The sequence below is a fragment of the Myotis yumanensis genome, unplaced genomic scaffold (genome assembly GCF_028538775.1).
Source record: "Myotis yumanensis isolate MYYU_CA2020_CCGP unplaced genomic scaffold, mMyoYum1.0.hap1 SCAF_12, whole genome shotgun sequence".
Classification (NCBI taxonomy): domain Eukaryota; kingdom Metazoa; phylum Chordata; class Mammalia; order Chiroptera; family Vespertilionidae; genus Myotis; species Myotis yumanensis.
Genome location: NW_027223763.1, coordinates 58150975 through 58172997, shown reverse-complemented (window position 1 = coordinate 58172997; position 22023 = coordinate 58150975). Strand labels below are relative to the sequence as shown.

Here is a 22023-nt window from a genome sequence, read left to right as displayed (position 1 = left end):
GCCATATTGCCTCAGCAGTAGTTACTGAATTCAAAGTAACTCCTTTGATAAAAGCCCATCACATGGATATTTTTATCCAGCTTTATAAAAAAAAAAAAAAAAAGCAAGAAAAAGCGAACCCACAAGCTTCTCTTTATCAGCTATTGACCAGAACAGTTAAAGCATATGGCACAAGTTCATTAATGAACAACACAGAGCTCTCTAATTTAATGAAACCACTTGAGCCATAAAAATCAGATTTAGTTAATTCCCTCTTCATTTTTTTTCACATCTAGCCTAAACCTAGGAACTACTTAATATTACAAGTTATCAAGACACAAAATATATTTTTTACAAATTTATAAAGAATAGAAAAAAGCTTGTGTTTTACTACTATAATCTTTAAAAAGAAAGGCAATAGGGTTTTACATTTTACAAGTTGAGTTTCATCACAAATCTCATGTAAGAAAGCATAAACTATTTGTTTTTTAGAAAGTAAGCCTAGCAGCTGTATTCTAACAAAAAATAGACTTTATTCCATGGGAAGGCAGCTAAACAAGCTGCACCCAGATGGCAAACCAGCTACAGTTTAATTAATCCGCTAAAAGCCATTCAGATTTCACTAAGGGTAATGTAATTTTGAATAATAGTAGGGAAAAAAATCACTAAAACATTCTTAAGTTTTATTACAGCAGCAAGAGAAGTGCCACTATAGAGTAGTTAAAGTTGAGTTGTGTTTTCCATTATGTATGCTAACTTTCTAGATTTTTATATCTTTGGCTGTTTTATTCTGCTTGGAACTTAAAGCAGGCTTAAAATATCAAAATATTTATTAGTTTATTTTCATGCATGGTAGTAAAGTTGTACGATTCTAATGAGTTCAAATTTTGTAAATATAATGCTTCAGAAAAAATTTTAGTTAACACATAAAGACTTCAAATTTTTTATTTAAATAAAAAAAGTTCTTCATCAAGTTTAAAAATCATGTCATAACATTATTTTATTGGTAAGTTGCTTTCTCCTGATATTTGACTAAAGATGAAACTGTCAAGAGATAACTTCCCATATAATTCTATAGCCATGTCTACCTATACAAATGAATTAAAAATATAAACTAGTTGAGTATAATTAAATCAAGCAGTAAATTACAGAGCAGTTTTCACTTAAAATAATGCTGCCAAATAAATCAACTTCTCAAAATGAATTTTTATATATAAATTAAAATTTAGTTGTGTGAAATATGATGGTGATATGCATAATTTAAAAGTATATATGACACCTTGGCCTAATTAAAAAATTATTTTGATGCTGTAACAGTAAAATACCTAGCAAAAGTATAAGATTGGTATCTTCCATGTAGAAAATGCAAAAAAAGTATAACTGAAATGATAATAAAAATCATAAAAGCAAGCCAATTATTAACTCTGGCATAATTATTTCCCAACTACAGTATGACAAGGTTTAACAGCATTCTGAGTCTAAGTTAAGGTACTACAATCTGATCTCCTATCAACTGATACATTAAAATACTGTCATTTATGCCAAATAGCCACTATCAATACTAGACTCTTTGAGTGGCCAGAAAACAAAGCTAACTAATACTAGACCTTTTTTCTCCTTTATTGTGTTAGAAAATTGTACAAAATCAATTCAGCACTGCTAATGAAAAGACAACAGAATTTTTTTAGTCCACATCACAACTAGATAATCCCTTGTAAAAGCTGACTCATTACAACTCTAACTTACTGGAATTGTTGTGTCAAAGAAAATTTAATCATTGTGGGATTGGCTAAATGGGTATTAAACCAGGGTATACATATTTTCATGTGTTCACTCAGTGAGCATTCACTGAAATTAAAATCTCAATCACTATAAAAAACAGTGTGGGTAAAAAGCATAAGACACCAAGCATCCTTGCCTTTAAGGAGCTCACGGTCCAGAAAGGAGACAGACAAGAAAAACAATAAATTTTAATACTGGGTAATGCACGAAAGAGTTACACATTTCAATCTCAAGGAAAAAACCTTCAGGAAAAAGTTCTCAACAATTATCTTAGAACTAAGTCTAGAAAGTTTAGATAGCATCAACAAGGTAGACAAACAATAGACTGTAAAAACACCTGTGATAAATATTATACAGAGCTCATTTCCTTAATATATATTTAAGAGGTCATGTATATCAATAAACAAAACAAAAAAAAAAACAAAATACAAAGGGATAGAACATATACAAAAGAAAACCAAGTGGAAAGTAAAAGTGAAAAAAATCTCACTAGTTTCCAGAGTTGAAAAACAAAAAGGATAAATTAGCAAAGCTGTTTTTAAATGCTAATAAGTTTCCAAGTTTATTAAAAGTAGGCACTTTCATATATGATGGGCAAATGATTTGGTTTAATCTTTCTGAAATATAGTTTGGCATGGTATATGCAAAAGCTTTAGGTTCATAATCTTTGACGTAGGGATTTTACTTTTAAGAATTCATCTGATAGGAACAACTGGAGATGAGAATAAAGATATACAAATGAAAATGTTCATTATAGCATCAAAATAAGAGGAAACAAAATATATTTTTGGAATAAGTTAAATGTCCTAGAGTAGGAAAGTGTTTAGGTAAAAATGATACATTTCTATGTTAAACTATTAGCAGTCAAAAAATGTTTTCAGAAAACCAAGATGGCGGCATAGGTAAACACCGGAGTTAGCTGCCTGGCACAACCACTTCAAAAATACAACTAAAAGATGGAACGGACATCACCCAGAACCACAGGAAGGCTGGCTGAGTGGAAATTCTACAACTAGAAGGAAAGAGAAAAGCGTACCGAGAATCAGAGGAGGTGCGGTGTGGAAGTAAAATACTAAGGTACAGAGGCGCACGCAGAGCGGGATAGCGGCTGAGGGTGCGGTTGTCTTTTTCAATCGGGAGGGAGTCTCAGGCTCTGAGCTCTAGTTCCAGACGAGTCTCTGGGGACTTAGACTCATACGGGAGAAGCGGGACTGTCTGGTATCAGTCGGAACTCGAGGGCAGCTTTCTCTCGGAGGTACTTGCAGCAATTGCTGGGACACTGAGAAGGGGGACCTCTGAAGGCAGGACTGAGAGCAGCCATAACTGCTCGCTCCGCCCGCCCTGTTGATCCCTTGGGACCCACCCTGCCCAAGCCTTGCACAGAGGCGTTTGCTGGATAGCCTCAGGCAGAGGCTAGATTAGCACCTCCCTAGAGCTCCAGGACAGAATTCTCCCACTGCAGACACAGCTGATTCTCACAGCCAATTGGCCTGGAGGCCAATCCCTCCCAGCGTTACTTACAACAATCAAGGCTTAACTACAACAAGACTGTGCACAAAGACCACAAGGGGGAGCACCAAGAGTGTCCTCCTCAGGTAATTGGGGAGGCTGAACCACTGGGCCCCAGAGGACACTTAGCACAGAAAACCACTTCATCAACACAAGGAAGCATAAAAAATGCAGAGACAAAGAAACAGGACACAAATAACAGAAATGGAGGAAAGCAAACAACTGGATATAGAGTTCAAAACCACACTTTTAAGGTTTTTCAAGAATTTTCGAGAAACCGCCAATAAATGTAGTGAGATCCTCAAGAAATCTAGTGAGACCCTCGATGTTGTGATAAAGGACCAACTAGAAATTAAGCATACACTGACTGAAATGAAGAATATTATACAGGCTCCCAACAGCAGAACAGAGGATCACAAGAATCAAGTCAAAGATTTGAAATACGAAGAAACAAAAAACACCCAACCAGAAAAGCAAAATGAAAAAAGAATACAAAAATATGAAGATAGTGTAAGGAGCCTCTGGGACAGCTCCAAGCATAACAACATCCGAATTATAGGGGTGCCAGAAGAAGAGAGAGAGCAAGATATTGAAAACCTATTTGAAGAAATAATGACAGAAAACTTCCCCTACCTGGTGAAAGAAATAGACTTACAAGTCCAGGAAGCACAGAGAACCCCAAACAAAAGGAATCCAAAGAGGACCACACCAAGACACATCATAATTAAAATGCCAAGAGCAAAAGACAAAGAGAGAATCTTAAAAGCAGCAAGAGAAAAACAGTCAGTTACCTACAAGGGAGTACCCATACGACTGTCAGCTGATTTCTCAAAAGAAACTTTAAAGGCCAGAAGGGAGTGGCAAGAAATATTCAAAGTGATAAATAGCAAGAACCTACAACCAAGATTACTTTACCCAGCAAAGCGATCATTCAGAATTGAAGGTCAGAGAAAGAGCTTCACAGATAAGAAAAAGCTAAAGGAGTTCATCACCACCAAACCAGTATTACATGAAATGCTGAAAGGTATCCTTTAAGAAGAGGAAGAAGAAGAAAAAGGTAAAGATACAAATTATGAACAACAAATACATATCTACAACAAGTGAATCTACAAATCAAGTGAATAAATAATCTGATGAACAGAATAAACTGGTGAATATAATAGAATCAGAGTCATAGAAAGGGAGTGGACTGACAATTCTCGGGTGGGAAAGGGGTGTGGGGGATGCGGGAAGAGACTGGACAAAAATTGTACACCTATAGATGAGGACAGTGGGGGGCGGGTAAGGGCAGAGGTTGGGGTGGGAACCAGGTGGAGGGGAGCTATGGGGGGAAAAAAGAGGAACCAACTGTAATAATCTGAACAATAAAGATTTAATTAAAAAATTAAAATTAAAATGAAACTTGACTTTGCTTTTTTAGATCCCTTGTATTTTCCAATAAATTTTAGAATTGGCTTGTAAAAACAAAACAAAACAGCCTCCTGGAATTTAATTGGGATAATGTGATAGATCAATTTGGGGAGACTTGACATCTTAAGAATACTTCATCATCTGATTCATGAATTTGGCATAGCTGTCCATTTTTGTATGTTTTTGAATTTTACTCTGCTGTTTCATTTTTATTAATATACTAGAGGCCCGGTGCACAAAAATTTGTGCACTGGCGGGGGAGGGGGGGTGTCCCTCAGCCTCACTTGTGCCCTCTCACAGTCTGGGACCCCTCAGGAGATAACGACGTGCTGGCTTGGGCCCGCTCCCGGGTGGCAGAGGGCAGGCCCAATCCCTAGGTGCAGCCCCTGGTCGGGCTCAGAGCATGGCCAATTGAGGGGTTGGGGCGCCGCGCCCTGTCACACTCAAGGCAGGGTCAATGGGGAGGTTGCCGCACCACCCACTGTCACACACAGAGCAGGGCCAATCAGGGGGTTGGGGTGCTGCCCCCTTTCACACAAAGAGCAGGGCCGATCAGGGGGTTGGGACGCCGCCCCCTGTCACCCACAGAGCAGGGCCGATCAGGGTGTTGGGGCACTCCCCCCGTCACACTCAGGGCAGGGCCCATGGGGGGGTTGGGGCACCGCACCCTGTCACACACAGAGCAGGGATGATCAGGGGGTTGGGGAGCTCCCCCCTATCAGGCACAGAGCAGGGCCGATCAGGGGGTTGGGGCGCTGCCCCGTCATGAACAGAGCAGGGCAGATAAGGAGGTAGTGGCCCCGCCCCTTGTCACACACAGAGCCACAGGGTGATCAGGGGGTTTGGGCTCTGCCCCGTCACGCTGCTCCAGGGGCCAGGAGGCCTAGCGGCTCCACTGATCCCAGTGCTGGGAGGCCTCGTGGCTCTGCTGATCCTGGTGCTGGGAGGCCTCGAGGCTCCACTTGAGACAGGGGCAGTGAGGCCTCACTGTTCCGCTGATCCTGGTGCTAGGAGGCCTCGCAGCTCCGCTTGACACAGGGGCAGTGAGGCCTCACTGCTCCGCTGATCCTGGTGCCAGGAGGCCTCGCGGCTCCGCTGATCCCGGTGCTGGGAGGCATATTACCCTTTTACTATATAGGATAGAGGCCTGGTGCACGGGTGGGGGCCAGCTGGTTTGCCCTGAAGGGTGTCCTGGATCAGGGTGGGGGACCCACTTGGGTGTCTGGCCAGCCTGTATAAGGGGATGATGGCTGTTTCCAGCTGGTCACACCCCCTTCAGGGTGGGGGTCCCCACTGGGGTGCCTGGCCCGCCTGGGTGAGGGGATGATGGCTGTTTGCAGCTGGTCACACCCCCTTCAGGGTGGGGGTCCCCACTGGGGTTCCTGGCCAGCCTGGATGAGGGGATGATGGCTGTTTGCAGCTGGTCACAACCCCTTCAGGGTGGGGGTCCCCACTGGGGTGCTGGCCAGTCTGGGTGAGGGGCTGAGGGCCGTTTTCAGGCTATCGGGCAACTGAAGCTCCCAACCTGTCCTTTTTATCTTTTTTCTTTTATTCTGAGATTTATTTACCTTCTATGGCTGTCACTGGAACTGAGAGCTGGCTTTCTCTCTGAGGCTCGGCTCCAGCTCTGAGACCTCGGCTGCTGAAAGCAGGTATCTGGTTTGTTTGGGTTCTATAATCGAAACACTGTTTCAACTCCAGCTCTGAGGCCCGGCTGGCTGAAAGCAGGTTTCTGGGTTTTTTAGCTTCTATAATTGCAACAGTGTTTCTTAAACTGCAAGCTCAGAGCCCAGCAGCGGCAGGCAGGGAACGTTGGCTTCCTCCGTCACTGAAGCAAACAAGCCTCCTGTTCGCTTCAAGCTGCCTGGCTGCCGGCCACCATCTTGGTTGGCAATTAATTTGCATATCGCCCTGATTAGCCAATGGGAAGGGTAGCGGAGGTACAGTTAATTACCATGTTTCTCTATTATTAGATAGGATAGCTCTGGTGTATATTTTGTCAAATTTATCCTTAATTATGACATAGGTTTTGATGTTATTAAACATAGTACTCTTTAATTTCTTGTTATTTGTTACTAGTATTTAGAAATACAACTGACTTTTTTAAATTGATGTTGTATCTTGCAACACTGCTAAATTCACATACTATTTCTAGGAGCTTTATTATAGATTCAGTCTGTGGTTTTTTTTTTAAGTTGGGTTTCTATACACATGATTATGTTGTCTGTGAATTAAAAAAGTCTTACTTTATTTCTAATTGTTATGCTTTTGTTTCTTCCTTTTTGTTGTCAATTTTTCCCATTGACTTTTTTTTAGAGAGATTGGAAGGGAGAAAGGGGGAAGGAGACAGAGACAGATGAAAGAGAGAGAAGGGGGGGAGGGAGAGAGAGAGAGAGAGAGAGAGAGAGAGATTGGGATTTTTGTGTTTAATTATTTTAATCAGTTTTTCTATCAGTTGGCAAGGAGAGGTGTTAAAATATCAGGTATGTGCCCTTGACCGGGAATTGAATCCTCAACCCTACGTTCTGCAGGCCAACACTCTAACCATTGAAGCACACCCACCAGGGCTGTTTCTTGCCTTATTGTACTAGTTAGAATCACCAATACAATATTGAATAGAACTGACCTGTTCTTTATCTTAGAAGGAAAGCACTGAGTGTTTATTATCAAATAAAAAATATGTCTTACACAGACTCTTCTATTGAAGTGAAAGAGAATACTTTGCAATTCATATTAGGACACCAGTATCACCTTGACAGCAAAATCTAACAAGCAAGATTCCAGAAAAAAAAGGCATAACCCAATCAGCTGCTATGATGCCCACTGACCACCAGGGGGCAGACACTCAATGCAGGAGCTGCCCCCTGGTGGTCAGTGCGCTCCCACAGGGGGAGCGCCGCTCAGGCCAAAGCTGGGCTCATGGCTAGCAAGAGCAGCTGTGGCGAAAGGAGCCTCTCCTGACTCCGCAGCAACACTACCCAGTGGGGAGCAGCGGCAGCAGGCATAGTGGGCCGGGATGAGAGTGAGTGGCAGGACACCTGGCCCCAGTTCAGGCTCCTCCCTGGCCACCTGCTGCTTGGTGCACTGCTACATCCCCCGAGGGGTCCTGGATTGCGAGTGACTATGTCATAGCTTATAAACTGCTACATCCCACACACAGTTCAACAAGGAAGTTGGCTTCTGCAGTATTTGAAAAAGAGATTTATGGCTGCTTAATTTTAATTCATCAGAAAAATCTACAAACTTTCCACATCCTATTTATTCTACATGGGGATGAACATGCATTCCTATATATTAGGAACAGTCTCTGAGATTTAAAAATTAAAAAACTGGCAAGACTACTCTAACACTGAAAAAACAGGATGATGCAGCGATGACATGCATGGACTCTGGCTTGCACATTTTGTGGTCAGCCCTGATTCTGACACTTATAACTGTGTGACAAAGCCAATTACTTAACTTCTCTCTGCTTCAGTTTTTCCACCCATAAAATGGTGAAAATGGTACTACTGCCTCAGAAGGATCATGTTATGTACTACTTTTTATAATCAGGGCAAAAATATGTAGCTGCCCATACAACAGGAAGATGCCTTTCATCTGTATGAAAAGTATGGTCACTGGTGCATGCAGTGTCCTGGATTGCGAGAGGGATGTCTGACTGCTGGTTTAGGCCTGATCCCCATGGGCCTAAACCAGCAGTCGGACATCCCCTAAGTGGTCCCGGACTGCAAGAGAGCACAGGCCGGGCTGAGGGACTGCCCGCCCCCCCAGTGCATGAATTTCGTGTACCAGGCCTCTAGTATAAAAATAATAAAACATCACAATGAAGTTAGGTTTATTTCAGGAACACACAATTAAATAATTGAAAATCAACCAATGTAATTCACCATGTTAACAGAATAAATGAGAAAAGGGGATGGGGCTTAAGCTGGCAATCAGACATCTCTCTGGCAGCCCACGAGCCCTCAGGGGATGTCAACCTGTCAGCTTACTAGTAGGCCCGCTCCCCGGGGGAGTGGGCCTAAGCCAGTGGTCAGCAAACTGCGGCTCGAGAGCCACATGCAGCTCTTTGGCCCCTTGAGTGTGGCCACAAAGTTTCAATTGCACTGTACGTGCGCACCCACACATGGTATTTTGTGGAAGAGCCACACTCAAGGGGCCTCAGTTTGCCGAACACTGGCCTAAGTCATCAGTCGGACATCCTTAGAGCTACCAAGGAGAAGGGAGAGGCTCCCGCCACTGCCGCTGCATTGGCTGCCGTCAGCCTGGCTTGTGGCTGAGCGGAGCTCCCACTGTGGGAGAACACTGACCACCAGGGTGAAGCTCCTATGTTGAGTGTCTGTCCTCTGATGGTCAGTGCACATCATAGCGACTGGTTGTTCCCAGTCATTCTGCCCTTAGGGTCAATTTGCATATTACCCTTTTATTATATAGGAATAGCCAAAAAATGGAAATAACCCAAATACTCATCTACAAATGAACGTATAAATAGTTAAGATATAATCACATATAAGAAAACTAGAGGCCCGGTGCATGAATTCGGTCACAGGTGGGGTCCCTCAGCCTGGCTGGTGATCGGGGCCAATCATGGCTGTCTTGCCAAGTCCCTATGGGGATGATTGGGGCTGGCAGGCCGGGGGTGGGGAGGGCTGCGGGAGGTTGGCCCACCATGGGAGGTTGGCTGTGGGAGCGCACTGACCACCAGGGGGCAGCTCCTGCATTGAGGGTCTGCCCCTGGTGTTCAGTGCGCATCATAGCAACTGGTCATTCAGTCATTTGGTCGTAATGTATATATATATTTAAATCATTAAAAATAAGTGATCAGTTATACCAAACAATATGGATGAATCTTAATAACATAATGAGCCAAAATTGCCCAACACCAAGTCAGAATACAGTATGATACATTTTTAGAAATGACAAAATAAACAATATACAATTTCCACATAAATTTATATGTGCTAAAACTTTTTTAAAACAATCAAAATGGCCCTAGCTGGTTTGTCTCAGTGGATAAAGTATCAGCCTGCGGACTAAACGGTCCTGGGTTCGATTCCAGGCAAGGGCACATGCCTGGGTTGCAGGCTCGATCCCCAGTGGGGGGCGTGCAGGAGGCAGGCGATCAATGATTCTCTCTCATCATTGATGTTTCTATCTCTCTCTTCCTCTCTGAAATCAATAAAAATATATTTTTAAAAAAAACATCAAAATGATTAACAGTTTAGTAGTCATGTCTGGTGAGAGAATCAGAGTACCAAATAAGCAAGGAGCATACAAGTAAATACCAGTCATTAGTAATGTTACAGTCCTTGGATTAGTTGGTGAGACCAAGGATGTTTAATATGATAAATCAACAAATTAATTAAATAGGCCTATGCATATAACATAATACTGTGCCATGATACAAATTTTATAATTAATGAAATTCTGTGAATCTGATGTCCAAAATATGCAACATAAAAAAATACAATTTTAAAATGTATTAGTAAGACAAAATATACTAGGTTTGAAAGTTACTGTTCTTCAATCATTAATAAACATTTAAGCACCCAATTACCTGTTTGTGTTAATTCCATTTCTGATCTAAATTCATAAATAGTAAAATTTAAAGGAATGGTGGGTGCTTAAAAACACAAATAAATGTATAGGTATAAGTATTTTTACAATATATATTTAGAGATGAAACTTACCTTAAAGATTATCTAAAAAGAAGTACAAATGAATATTTGCTATATGTCAAACTCTACACTTGTCATGAATTATAATACTGATCCTCAAAAACTCTATGACATGGATACCACTGTTATCAACATTTTATTTGTGAGGAAACTTTGGCTGAAAGGGTTAGAAGACATTTGTTCAAGTACACAAAGCTCACAGGCAGAGCTGTCATTTGATCCCAGATTTATTTGAATTCTGAACCTGCATATTTATCTATACATTTGTACTGCCTCACTTAATAACACAGGATATAGGTAGAAAGCTCAACTTAGAACTGTCTAAAAATCACGCATCAAGGCAGTGGCAGAACTGGGACTAAAAGGTATTAAGTGCCATATACCATTATAACAAGTACTTTATGACATTTCCCATCCAATACTCTTTCCATTCTATTAACTCATTCAGTTAAAAAGTCTCAAAATGGCCATGACCTATTAATTTCTCTTCATTAGTGTAAATTAGCAAAATGTATAATCACAATAACTATTCCAGACTTAACCTGTAGATGCATTTCTACATGAGTCCATATTATGTATAATACTCATGTATACAAAGATTATAAAAAATAGCACAATGAAAACTATCTGCCACAACTTATTCCCTAATACTTACAAAATTATTTAAAATTTTAGTTTTAGTCAATTGTAGGAGAGGATTTAATATGATATTGCTATGGGCAACATTTTTTAGAAAACATTTCTCACCTGTTCTGAGTGATCTGAATCGCTTTCTTGAGGTAAAGAATAAGGTGCTCCTGTTGATTCCTGAAGCTTTTCTTTTAACTTAGCATTTTCTTGCTCTTTTTGAAATAGCTGATCCTGAAGGCTAACAACACTTTGCCGGAGCATAGCTTCACTTGATTTTGTGGTTTCAAAACAAATATGTAACTCATTGTAAAGCTGTTTTGAAAAATACATCCAAATCTATTAATAACCAATTAAAAATATACATATTCATGATAGTCCTGCATTCAATATAAAACCATAACTGATATTTAAAAATGCAATATGATTATTGGCCAGCATAATATAGGAAAATGTACTAAATTTCTAAGGAAGATGGAAACAATTTAAGCTAGCTATATTAATCTTGGATGGTTCCATTAAAAAAATGACTTGAACTGAGCCATTGGTGGTATTATAGAAATGGAATGAAAATAAAAGGTCATTCTAACAGTGGCAGAAATGTGAGAAAATAATGTACAGTGACAGGAAAGGACAGAAAGGGAGCATAAGACATATCAACCTAATTACACTTAATATGCACATTTGAAATAAAAAACAAGAGTCTTTCATTGAAAGTTCGTTAAGGTGGACCTTAACTGATATATTCCCATTTAGGATAAATTAGCATCTACTGCTAAAATAGGTGAGGAGGGACAGAAGAAATGGTAAGAGATAAAGTCAGGCAAGAAGACTATAGACAGAAGGTAAAGACACCCCATAGACAACAGGGAATTATTAAAGACTTTGAACAAAGTGTGATAAAATAGAAGCAATGTTCTGAAGGCATGATATATAACTTTAATTTTTTAACTCAAGGCAATGTGCATTAAATTTAAAATTAGAATTTATTAAAACTGTGAGATAGCACATGGTACATAAGTGGCATCAAGCAGTCATATATGATTAACAATGGTAGTTTTCCAATACTCATGAACTTATTTCTGATGAAAAACCCAACTTTTGATTGTGATTTAATGTGACCTAATTCACTTTGTGGTAACTGATTTAAATAAAGAATCTATATGTATATTTGTTGATGAAACTGAGAAAGTGATCCAAGAGCTAAGATTTGTGTTGTTGTTATATAGATATATATATATGGCTGATAGTGAGATCTCTCTATATATATATATGGCTAACAGTAAGATCTTGTAACCAAAGTAAAATCCCCAACGGGATCTCAAAATTATGTAGCTAATATAGCAGGTTCTTACATGGGGAGAATCTTCCATTAGGCCTTGCTTTATGGAAAGAAATCTAACTACACAAAAGATGGCACAGTACTTTTATGTATGTATGCTATACTTTAATTTCTAAAAGTTTACAATCAAAAAAGGCTTGTGAAATCTCTTAATGCTTTTTCTCAGACATATACTTTGCCATAAAAACAAGATTCTCCAAACCATTCCTCTGACATGTAATTAGCTCAATATACTTTTTAATTTTCTATAAGGCATTATACCTCTATATTATTATAGATACTTTAAACAATCCATTTCACTTTACAGCCAAAGTCTAAGCAATTTTTATAAAGGAAGGGTTGCCAATATGATCTATAAAGAATTTCAGGACATAAATTTGTACTTTCCTTTCCAATTACCTTTATACCAGGAAGTATGTCCAATGTCCTTTCCACAGCTGATACCGTCACATATTCTAGGAGGGAAGAGCGAGTAGAAACCTGACAGCTTTGAGGAACAATGAAGGGATCAGAGTAGGCCCTACAGTGACCTACCTGTACTGTTGCTGCTTTCATGACTGAGTTCAGGGCAGGAAAAGAAATGCACAAAATCTGGAGACAAGAGCTAAGCTGACTTGAAAGGTTTGAAACTAGGATGAGTGAAGGTCTACCCAAGAGCATACAGAGTCAAACATTCCATTGAAAAGTTATTTAACCACTTTCTCTTATTTGTATGCTTTATTAGTACTAACCAGCCTTACCCAATCAGTACAAATTAACATCTTTGGAGGAAAATTATAGAAAGTAATATTATTAAAGAATTTATAGATTTCAAATTATACAACAGTAAAAATATATTTGAAAAAAGAATTTACTCCCTGGCTGATGTTGCTAAGTGGTTAGAGTGACGGCCCGCACATCGATTCCTGGTCAAGGGCATTACCTGAGTTGCAGGTTCGATCCCTGGCCTGGTCAGGGAGTGTGCAGGAGGCAGGCAACCAATCGATGTGTCTCTCTCCCTCATCGATGTTTCTCTCTCTCCCCCTCCCTCCTTCCCTTCCATTCTCTCTAAAAATCAATGGAAAAAATATCCTTGGGTGAGGATTAACCAAAAAATAATAAATAAAATATATAAATAAATAAATACATAAATAAGAATTTACAGATTTCGGATATTTGAGAATATCGTGAATGTTGATAAGTATTGACAAAGAAAAACTCATTTCCCTCCCATTGCTCAAGGTGCAGGCATGATGATAATGTACAATCAGGACTGAGAATCAATTTACTTCCATTGGTGCCAAGGATAAAGTATATTTTTCTCTTGAGTGTCATGTCTTGAGATCTTCCTTCACAGATAATAAGGCTCTGTGCCTAATCATTTATGGAAGAAGGCTCTATCTTAATGTCTTTTTCCTTGTCTCCTGTCTCTTCTGTCTTGTTTCCATAAAAATGAAGACTAACAGCAATCTTCTGTATTCTCTACTTTGCTCTCTCTGCCATGCAGCTTATGCAGTTGTATTCCTTCCTATTCAGAAGTTGCTCTGGCTTGATCTGATATCACTGAGTAGGCAACTCTAGAAACTGAGGCAAGCTCTGTCTTTCTCTGAAACATCCTTCCAAGCAACAGATAAAAAAGAACTGAGAAAGCCTGGAATAGATGATCTAGACCTAGACCAGCCCTGCTCCGGGAATTAGGACAAAATCTCTCTTTTTCCTTATTCATATTCCAATGTACATCTCCTACTTGCATATTTTCTTTGATAGCTGCATGGGCTTCACTTATTTAATAGGAATAAGACCACTCAGTTGTGAACTTAGAGTAAAGAATGCAAAGACAGCCTTTAGCCATTTTTAATTCTAGGCCCAGTCTACCAGTAAATTTGGCTTTAAAAAAAAGCCTTCAATGAAGGTAAGATTATTTTTTCATTTCTAATATATTTTATGGTGATGAATCCCTAGGATAATAGAATATTTATTTTTCTAGATCTTGCAAGGGGCAACGGTTTAGGATATTCCAGTCCCCTGACTAAGTACCATCTATTCTCATCTCATTAATAACAGTAGAGTGGGTAAAAAAAAAAAGTTCTCAAGTGAGTAAATTAGATAATATAGTAATTTCATTCATCTGCAATGGTTTAGGCATCTTGAGTTAATAACTCTTTCCATATTAACAATCACAACTGCTTACAGCAGTTTTCAGAGGAACTTTTCTCTACAATTTCTTCCCTCTAATAGTCGATAAATATGGAATGTATCAGCATCTTTTGCAAAATTCTGGCCTATGCAAACATTTAATCATATATTCCCCTATATACTTTAGAAGTATCATCCTCATAATTCCTGAGTAACTTATTATGCTTATTATTCTTCAAGCAATAGTTTGTTGAAGAAATTTAAAAAATGAAAAAAGATTGAGGATTTCCAAGAGACAGAAAGCAAGTTATCTCCAGAAACAGGGCCCCAAACTTCAAGTCCTTAAATTTTCAGGGGCTGAGACTACAGCATTCTTTTGCCCATATTTTTTAATTAGTGCTGAGAAACAAAATGGTATTTTATTTACCTTAAAAAAATAAAAATATATGCTCTGTGACCCAATAACTAATTTGATTAAAAAACAAAATTTCCATATTTAGTAAGTATACTATTTGCTACTCTGATTGAGACAATAAGTTCTACAGGTGAAAAATTTTATCTCTTTATAGTAGAAAAATGAGAAGGCAAAGTTCTGATTTAACATGCAGTTTAAACTAAAACTATGCATAACCTAACTCCTTATTCTCCTGGATTGATATTAGCTCATGTCATATAATTATGATTAAATAGAACAAAAGGTGATAAAATACATATTTAGAACGCAAAACATGTTAGGTGATCTAGAAATCATAATGATACAATTCCCACCTTTATTCAAAGGTACACATGTATACACCAACAAAGGTAGAAAAATTATTAGAACTTATATAAATGGCTACATAGTCAGAGGAAGAAAACACACTAGCTTACTTTTATTTCTCCTGGGTGTTTTTCTTCCAGAGCAGCCATGAACATTACTTGTTGCGTAGTTTTATTTATAGGACTAATGGTCTGTTATACAGATCTGTGGAAAAATATGACACACCTCTATCGTGTGTTCAAAATTCTTTTCAGTTTTCTCTCTTCCCCTTTGTCTCTTACCCCTCATCCTGCTACTGTGGGCAACAGATTTTTGTTTGTTTGTTTGTTTTGTTTTTAAGTATATTTTATTTATTTCAGACAGGAAAGGAGAGGAAGAGAGAGATAGAAACATCAATGATGAGAGGGAATCATTGATCGGCTGCCTCCCGCACATTGGACTGAGTCCACAACCCAGGCATGTAACCTTGATTGGAATCGAACCTAGGACCCCTCGGTTCTCAGGCCAATGCTCTATCCACTGAGCCAAACCGGCTAGGGCTGGGCAACAGTTTTTCTTATCTCTTCACATACTGAAATGGATACTATGATAGAAATCATCTTAATAATGGAAAAAAGAGGAGAAATGGGAGGGAAACAAAAAAAAGTAGAGAGAGGAAACAGACATAAACTAATTAGAAACAATAACTTAAGAATACCTAATTCTTAAAGTAGCAAGCTTAGTAAGAATTAGAAATAAACTATTAATATAATATTTTATTTATTTTTTATTCACCTGAGTCTTACAGCTAGGCCACAATTATTATTTGGGAAAAAAATAAATTAATTTATGTGAAAATATATTGGAAAATCTTAATTTTTAAGTAAACAGTTTTATCTCATTGTTGAATGGACTATTAAATTACTCCATTTATTGGAGGAAATTTTAGAAAAATATATGTGGAAGAGGAATAGAGACAAGTATTAAGTAAATTGCTCTAGGATTAGAATGAATAATTTGATATAAATGAAGACTGGAAGTCTGAAGAGTAGCACACTCTTTACTTGTGATAAATAAAACAGTATGATCATTCCCAAATTAAAAAATCCTGAACTCCAAAATGAATACATTTTCAAGGAAAAAAGAAAAACAAGACCTCCTGCAGAAAATGAAAAATCTAAAGGAGATCAAAAAGTTAAAAATTGCAATGTTAGAGAAAAATTTTTAAAAAGCAAATTTGGACAATCGGTGGCTGAAAAATAATGATGGGGCTCTTTTCACAGAGAATAACATGCTACATTGGAATATAAATTACCATGATATGAAAGCAAAAATTAAGAAATAAATATTTGAGTTAAATATGCAAATGAAAGAGAGAAAAATTTAACTTATTAACAAGGTCCAATTTTTCATGTCATTTTAGCAATGGAGACTGGTTTAGAAACAAATGCATAATGGGCAATCTCACATAAAACAAAAAGGTGGAGCTGGTTTATTTGAAGTGGAGAGGATAGGACTACTCTTTCACTTGGTATCCACATCCTGATGGAATCCCAAAGGGAACAAATAATATAGATGGAAAAGCATGGTTCCAAAGCATCATTTAAAAGTAGGTGTTTAAAGTTTACTTAATGGTTTATTTTATATTAATTACAGATATTGAATTTTTATGATGCATTTTTTAGAAGAGGAAGTTTAAACAAAACAAAACAAAAACACAGACTGCTCAATTTAACCTCTCTACGCCTTGGTTGCTTAACTATTATGAGGGAATAACATCAACCTCATAGGGTTGGCCTATATAGGAACTAACGTAGTCATATAAATAACTCAGTACATGATACAAAATATACAGAATTCAATGAAGATGTGTATTTTAAGTACTAGCTATAATTATTGCTGCTGAGTCAGTCAGAAAACCTAAACAGCTGGGTAAGCATTCTTGAGGAAATCCTAAAACAACTGGAAAGTAGAATGACTATTCAAAAGAAACACACAAAATAAAGAGAGAAAAATCCTTGGGAAATATTGACCTGAAGACCTCACCACCATACACATTGTGTTTGTGCAGATTTGCCAATAAAATAACACACAAATTCTATAATGAAAGGCTGCTTTAGGTTATAAACTGGAATCCCACAAATAATTTCTCATAATAGAAAAGTAATTCCATTCTCCAAATCCATTCTGGTTTGGGGGCTATAGTCCTAGTATGTTTCATAGTAGTAATCAAAATTCAAATAAAAAATATCCTACAGAATAAATTTATATCTATATTTTAAATGTTTCCTCTTTAACAGCCCAAAAAACCCTCAAAATATTAAATATTACCAAATTGAATCATATTTCATTTTTAATTTTGAAGAATCACATATAAAGGGGAATAATAAAGAAATGTTGAAATCTGAAAAAATTGAATTTGACATATTTTTATAGGTTCATACATGTAAATTTACATTTTTATGACAGAATAAAAGCATACTTTTTGATATGATATACTTTCCGCTGTATGAACATCTTCCTGATTTCTCAGTACTTTTTGTGTGTCCATATTCAGAACCTGAAGCTGTTGGATCAGCTCTGCTTGCTGTGCTGTATGTGCACTGTTCTGTTTGTAAAGATTCTGCAGTTCCTGCAGCTCCTTCCTGTGCAAAGCAAGCAATAAATAGAGAGAAGCATGAATAAAGATCATCTCAGTTAAATAATTATGTTCATCTAGGTTATAGATCAGCTTCCAATTTTTCCATTTATTATTTTTTACTGCAGGCAAAAATATTAATAAAAGAAATAACATATAAAGTATTTACTATTTATCACATATATCTAGGAAGTATTGATAGAACTACTATGACTTTCAAAGCCAAATACTTATCAATTTTCTTTTATAGCTTGATAGTAATAAAAACCCTGGATATATAGACATAGTACCACCTTCTTACTGAAATTAACTTACACTTCAGTCCCAGAAATTGGTAAGTATAGATGCCAATGACAGTTATCAGATAGTTTTGAATACAGGGTAAGTCAACCTTTCATTGTATACTAGAGGCCTGGTGCATGAAATTCGTGCACGGAAGGGGGGGTGTCCCTCAGCCCAGCATGCACCCTCTCCACTCTGGAACCCCTCAAGGATGTCAAACTGCCCATTTATGCCCGATCCCAGTGGATCCTCTCACAATCCAGGACTGCTAGCTCCCAACTGCTCACCTGCCTGCCTGCCTGATTGCCCCTAACTGCTTCTGCCTGCCAGCCTGATCACCCCTAACCACTCCCCTGCCAGACTGATCAATGCCTACCTGCTCCCCTGCTGGCCCAATTGCCCCTAACTGCCCTCCCCTGCAGGCCTGATAGCCCCCACCTGCCCTCCCTTTCAGGCCTGGTCCCTCCCAACTGCCCTCCCCTGCCAGCCATCTTGTGTGTTGGAGTGATGGTCAATTTGTATATTACCTCTTTATTATATAGGATTATACACAACTTTAAATATATTAAAAAGAATTCAAAAGACAAATGAAGTTTTCAAATCAAATTTCCTTACAGCACGATCAGTTTGCAACCTCAAAGCCTGAGCTGAATTCCTGTGACTCCTCTAATCTAGCTTGAAGGAAATGACAAGGAAAAACATCAGAGGGAAGAAGAGCGATATAAGGTAAAACCAGTCCTTCCAACCTAACAAGGGTGAAACTGGTAAGTAAGGGGTCAAATGAAGTGGGATGGTAGTGATGATGACATTAAAGGTCCAGGAAAACCATACCTCTGGGAAAGATTCCTATGCCAGTGAATTGTGTGATAAAGATCATATAAAAATAAAATATATTTTGCATATTCAATTTGAAGGGAAATATTTATAAATACATATTTCACAGAAATACCCTTTATGGTAGATATTTTGGAGACTATTGTTAAATGGAAACTCTTATTTACCTATAACTTCAAACTGGTGATTCATTCATATAAGATACATCTTTTTAAAAAAAGGAACAAAAAAGATATGCACAGTTGTTAAAGATGGATGAATATTAATATGGGAGGAATAAGCTCTGCTTTTTAGAGGTTTAGAATATTAATGTCCTCCAAATCCAACAACCCCTACACCCATATGAAATTTGGGTAGACATAAACATTCAGAAACATGTACATTACACCATCTGTCTTAGTTCTTTCAGGCTGCTATAACAAAATATCATATCTGGGTGATGTGCAAACAACAAATTTGTTTTTTTCTTTTCCTATTTTATATTTTCCCATCACCATTTATCCCCTCTATGCCTTCTTCCACCTCCACTCACCCACCTCCTGCAATCACCACACTGTTGTCCATGTCGATGAGTTCTCCTTTTTTCTTTTTTGCTCAATACTGCCACAACCCTCCATCTACCCCCACCCCAACTAAAGCTGTCTGCCTGCTCTCTACCTATGAGTCTGTCTCTATTCTGCTTGATAATTCAGTTTGTTCAATAATTCCACATATTAGTGAATTCATATGGTACTTGTTATTTTCTGGCTTATTTTCCTTAGCATAATGTCCTTCAGTTCCATCCATGATGTCACAAAAAGTAAAATTCACTTCCTTTTCCAGCAGAGTAGTATTTCATTGTGTAAATGTACCTGTTGGCAAGGATGTAGAGAAAAGGGAACCCTTGTGCATTATTGGTGGGAATGAAAATTGGTGCAGCCACTGTGGAAAGCAGTATGGAGTTGGCTCACAAATTACAAATGGTACTGCCTTATGATCCAGCGATTCCACTTTTGGAAATCTATCTGAAGAAACCCAAAACATAATCCAAAAGAATATATGTACCCTATGTTTATTGCAGCATTTTTTGTAACTAGAGGCCCAGTGCATGGATCCATGCACCAGTGGGGTCCCTCAGCCTGGCCTGCACCCTCTCACAACCAGGGACTCCTTGGGGGATGTTGGACTACTGGTTTTGGTCTGACTCCCGCAGGCCAGGCTGAGGGACCCCACTGGTGCATGAATCCATGCACTGGGCCTCTAGTATGCAATATAAGATCTTCGGTTAATCTCTTCCTGCCCTCCCCCCTCCTCCCTTCCCTCTGAGATTCATCAGTCAGTTCCATGTTTCCATGCCTGTGCATTGAGCATCTGCCCCCTGGTGGTCAGTGTGCATCATAACTACTGGTTGAATGGTCGAACTGTTGCTTAGGCATTTATATGTCTAGAACTAGAGGCCCGATGCATGAAATTCGTGAACGGGGGGGGGGGGGGGGGGGGGGGGGGGTTCCTCAGCCAAGCCTGTACCCTCTCCAATCTGGGACCCCTCTGGGGGGTGTCCCCGGGATCGGGCCTAAACCAGCAGTCAGACATCCCTCTCATAATCCTGGACCCCTGGCTCCTAATCATTCACCTGCCTGCCTGCCTGCCTGGTTATCCCTAACTGCCCCCTTTGCCAGCCTGGTCGCCCTTTACTGCCCCCCCTACTGGACTGGTCACCCCCAACTGCCCCCCCTCTGCCAGACTGGGGAAAATTACACTAGAGAAATAATAGTCAGTAAAAATTTTGTGAGAATCACTATGGATTCTTCTTAATCTGTATTTTTAGATTAAAGATTAGGTAGACAGAAGTATGCTTTCTTCCACATTGACATCAGATTTAGCCATGAGACTATTTTGGCCTCTGGAACGAGAGTGAAAGTGACATATACCACATCCAAGTAAATGTCATAAGAATCATTGCTTTTATTTGCCTTTGATTTTCGCCCTTTGTCATTAGAGTGTCCATCCATGCTTTTGCAAATGTCAATAATTCCTTATTTTTTACCGCAGTGTAGTATTCCATTGTGTAAATGTACCACAGTTTTTTTAATCCACTCATCTGCTGATGGGCACTTAGGTTGTTTCCAAATCTTAGCTATGGTGCATTGTGCTGCTACTAACATAGGAGTGCATATATCCTTTCTGATTGGTGTTTCTGGCTTCTTGGGATATATTCCTAGAAGTGGAATCACTGGGTCAAATGGGAGTTCCATTTTTAGTTTTTTGAGGAAACTCCATACTGTTCTCCATAGTGGCTGCACCAGTCTGCATTCCCACCAGCAGTGCAGAAAGGTTTCTTTTTCTCCACATCCTCTCCAGCACTTGTTGTTTCTTGATGATAGCCATTCTGACAGGTGTGAGATGATACCACATTGTCATTTTGATTTGCATCTCTTGTATAATAAGTGACTTTGAGCATGTTTTCATATGTCTTTTGGCCTTCTGTATGTCCTCTTTTGAAAAGTGTCTATTTACGTCTGTTGCCCATTTTTTATTGGATTGTTTATCTTCCTTTTGTTATGTTGCATGAGTTCCCTGTAAATGTTGGAGATTAAACCCTTATCAGAGATAAATTGGCAAATATGTTCTCCCATGCAGTGGGCTTTCTCGTTGTTTTGTTGATGGTTTCCTTTGCTGTACAAAAGCTTTTTATTTTGATTTAGTCCCATTTGTTTATTTTCTCTTTAGTTTCCATTGCCCTAGGAGCAGTATCAGAGAAGAAATTCCTTCGGCATATGTTTGCGATTTTGTTGCCTGTGGATTCCTCTAGTATTTTTATGGTTTCCTGTCTTACGTTTAAGTCCTTTATCCATTTTGAGTTTATTTTTGTGTATGGTGTGAGTTGGTGGTCTAGTTTCATCTTTTTGCATTTATCAGTCCGATTTTCCCAACACCATTTATTGAAGAGACTGTCTTGACTCCATTGTATGCTCTTGCCTCCTTTGTCGAATATTAATTGGGCATAGTGGTTTGGGTCGATTTCTTGGTTCTCTATTCTAGTAATTTTTTATAATTCACATGTATCATTATACTAAAGTAATTGTTTGTAATCATATAAATGTAAACA

The 22023-nt window shown here is 38.7% G+C and overlaps 1 protein-coding gene across 2 annotated transcripts in view; it reads right to left on the bottom strand.

Moving 5' to 3' along the window:
• CNTLN (centlein) overlaps positions 1–22023 on the bottom strand; it is a 253134-nt gene that overhangs the window by 133831 nt on the left and 97280 nt on the right. For both annotated transcript variants that reach the window (XM_070431720.1, XM_070431721.1), the window contains exons 7-8: positions 17664–17822; positions 11106–11300 (exon numbers count right to left, since the gene is read on the bottom strand). In XM_070431720.1, coding sequence (XP_070287821.1) covers positions 11106–11300; positions 17664–17822 — 354 coding nt within the window. The remainder of the gene's footprint in view (positions 1–11105; positions 11301–17663; positions 17823–22023) is intronic.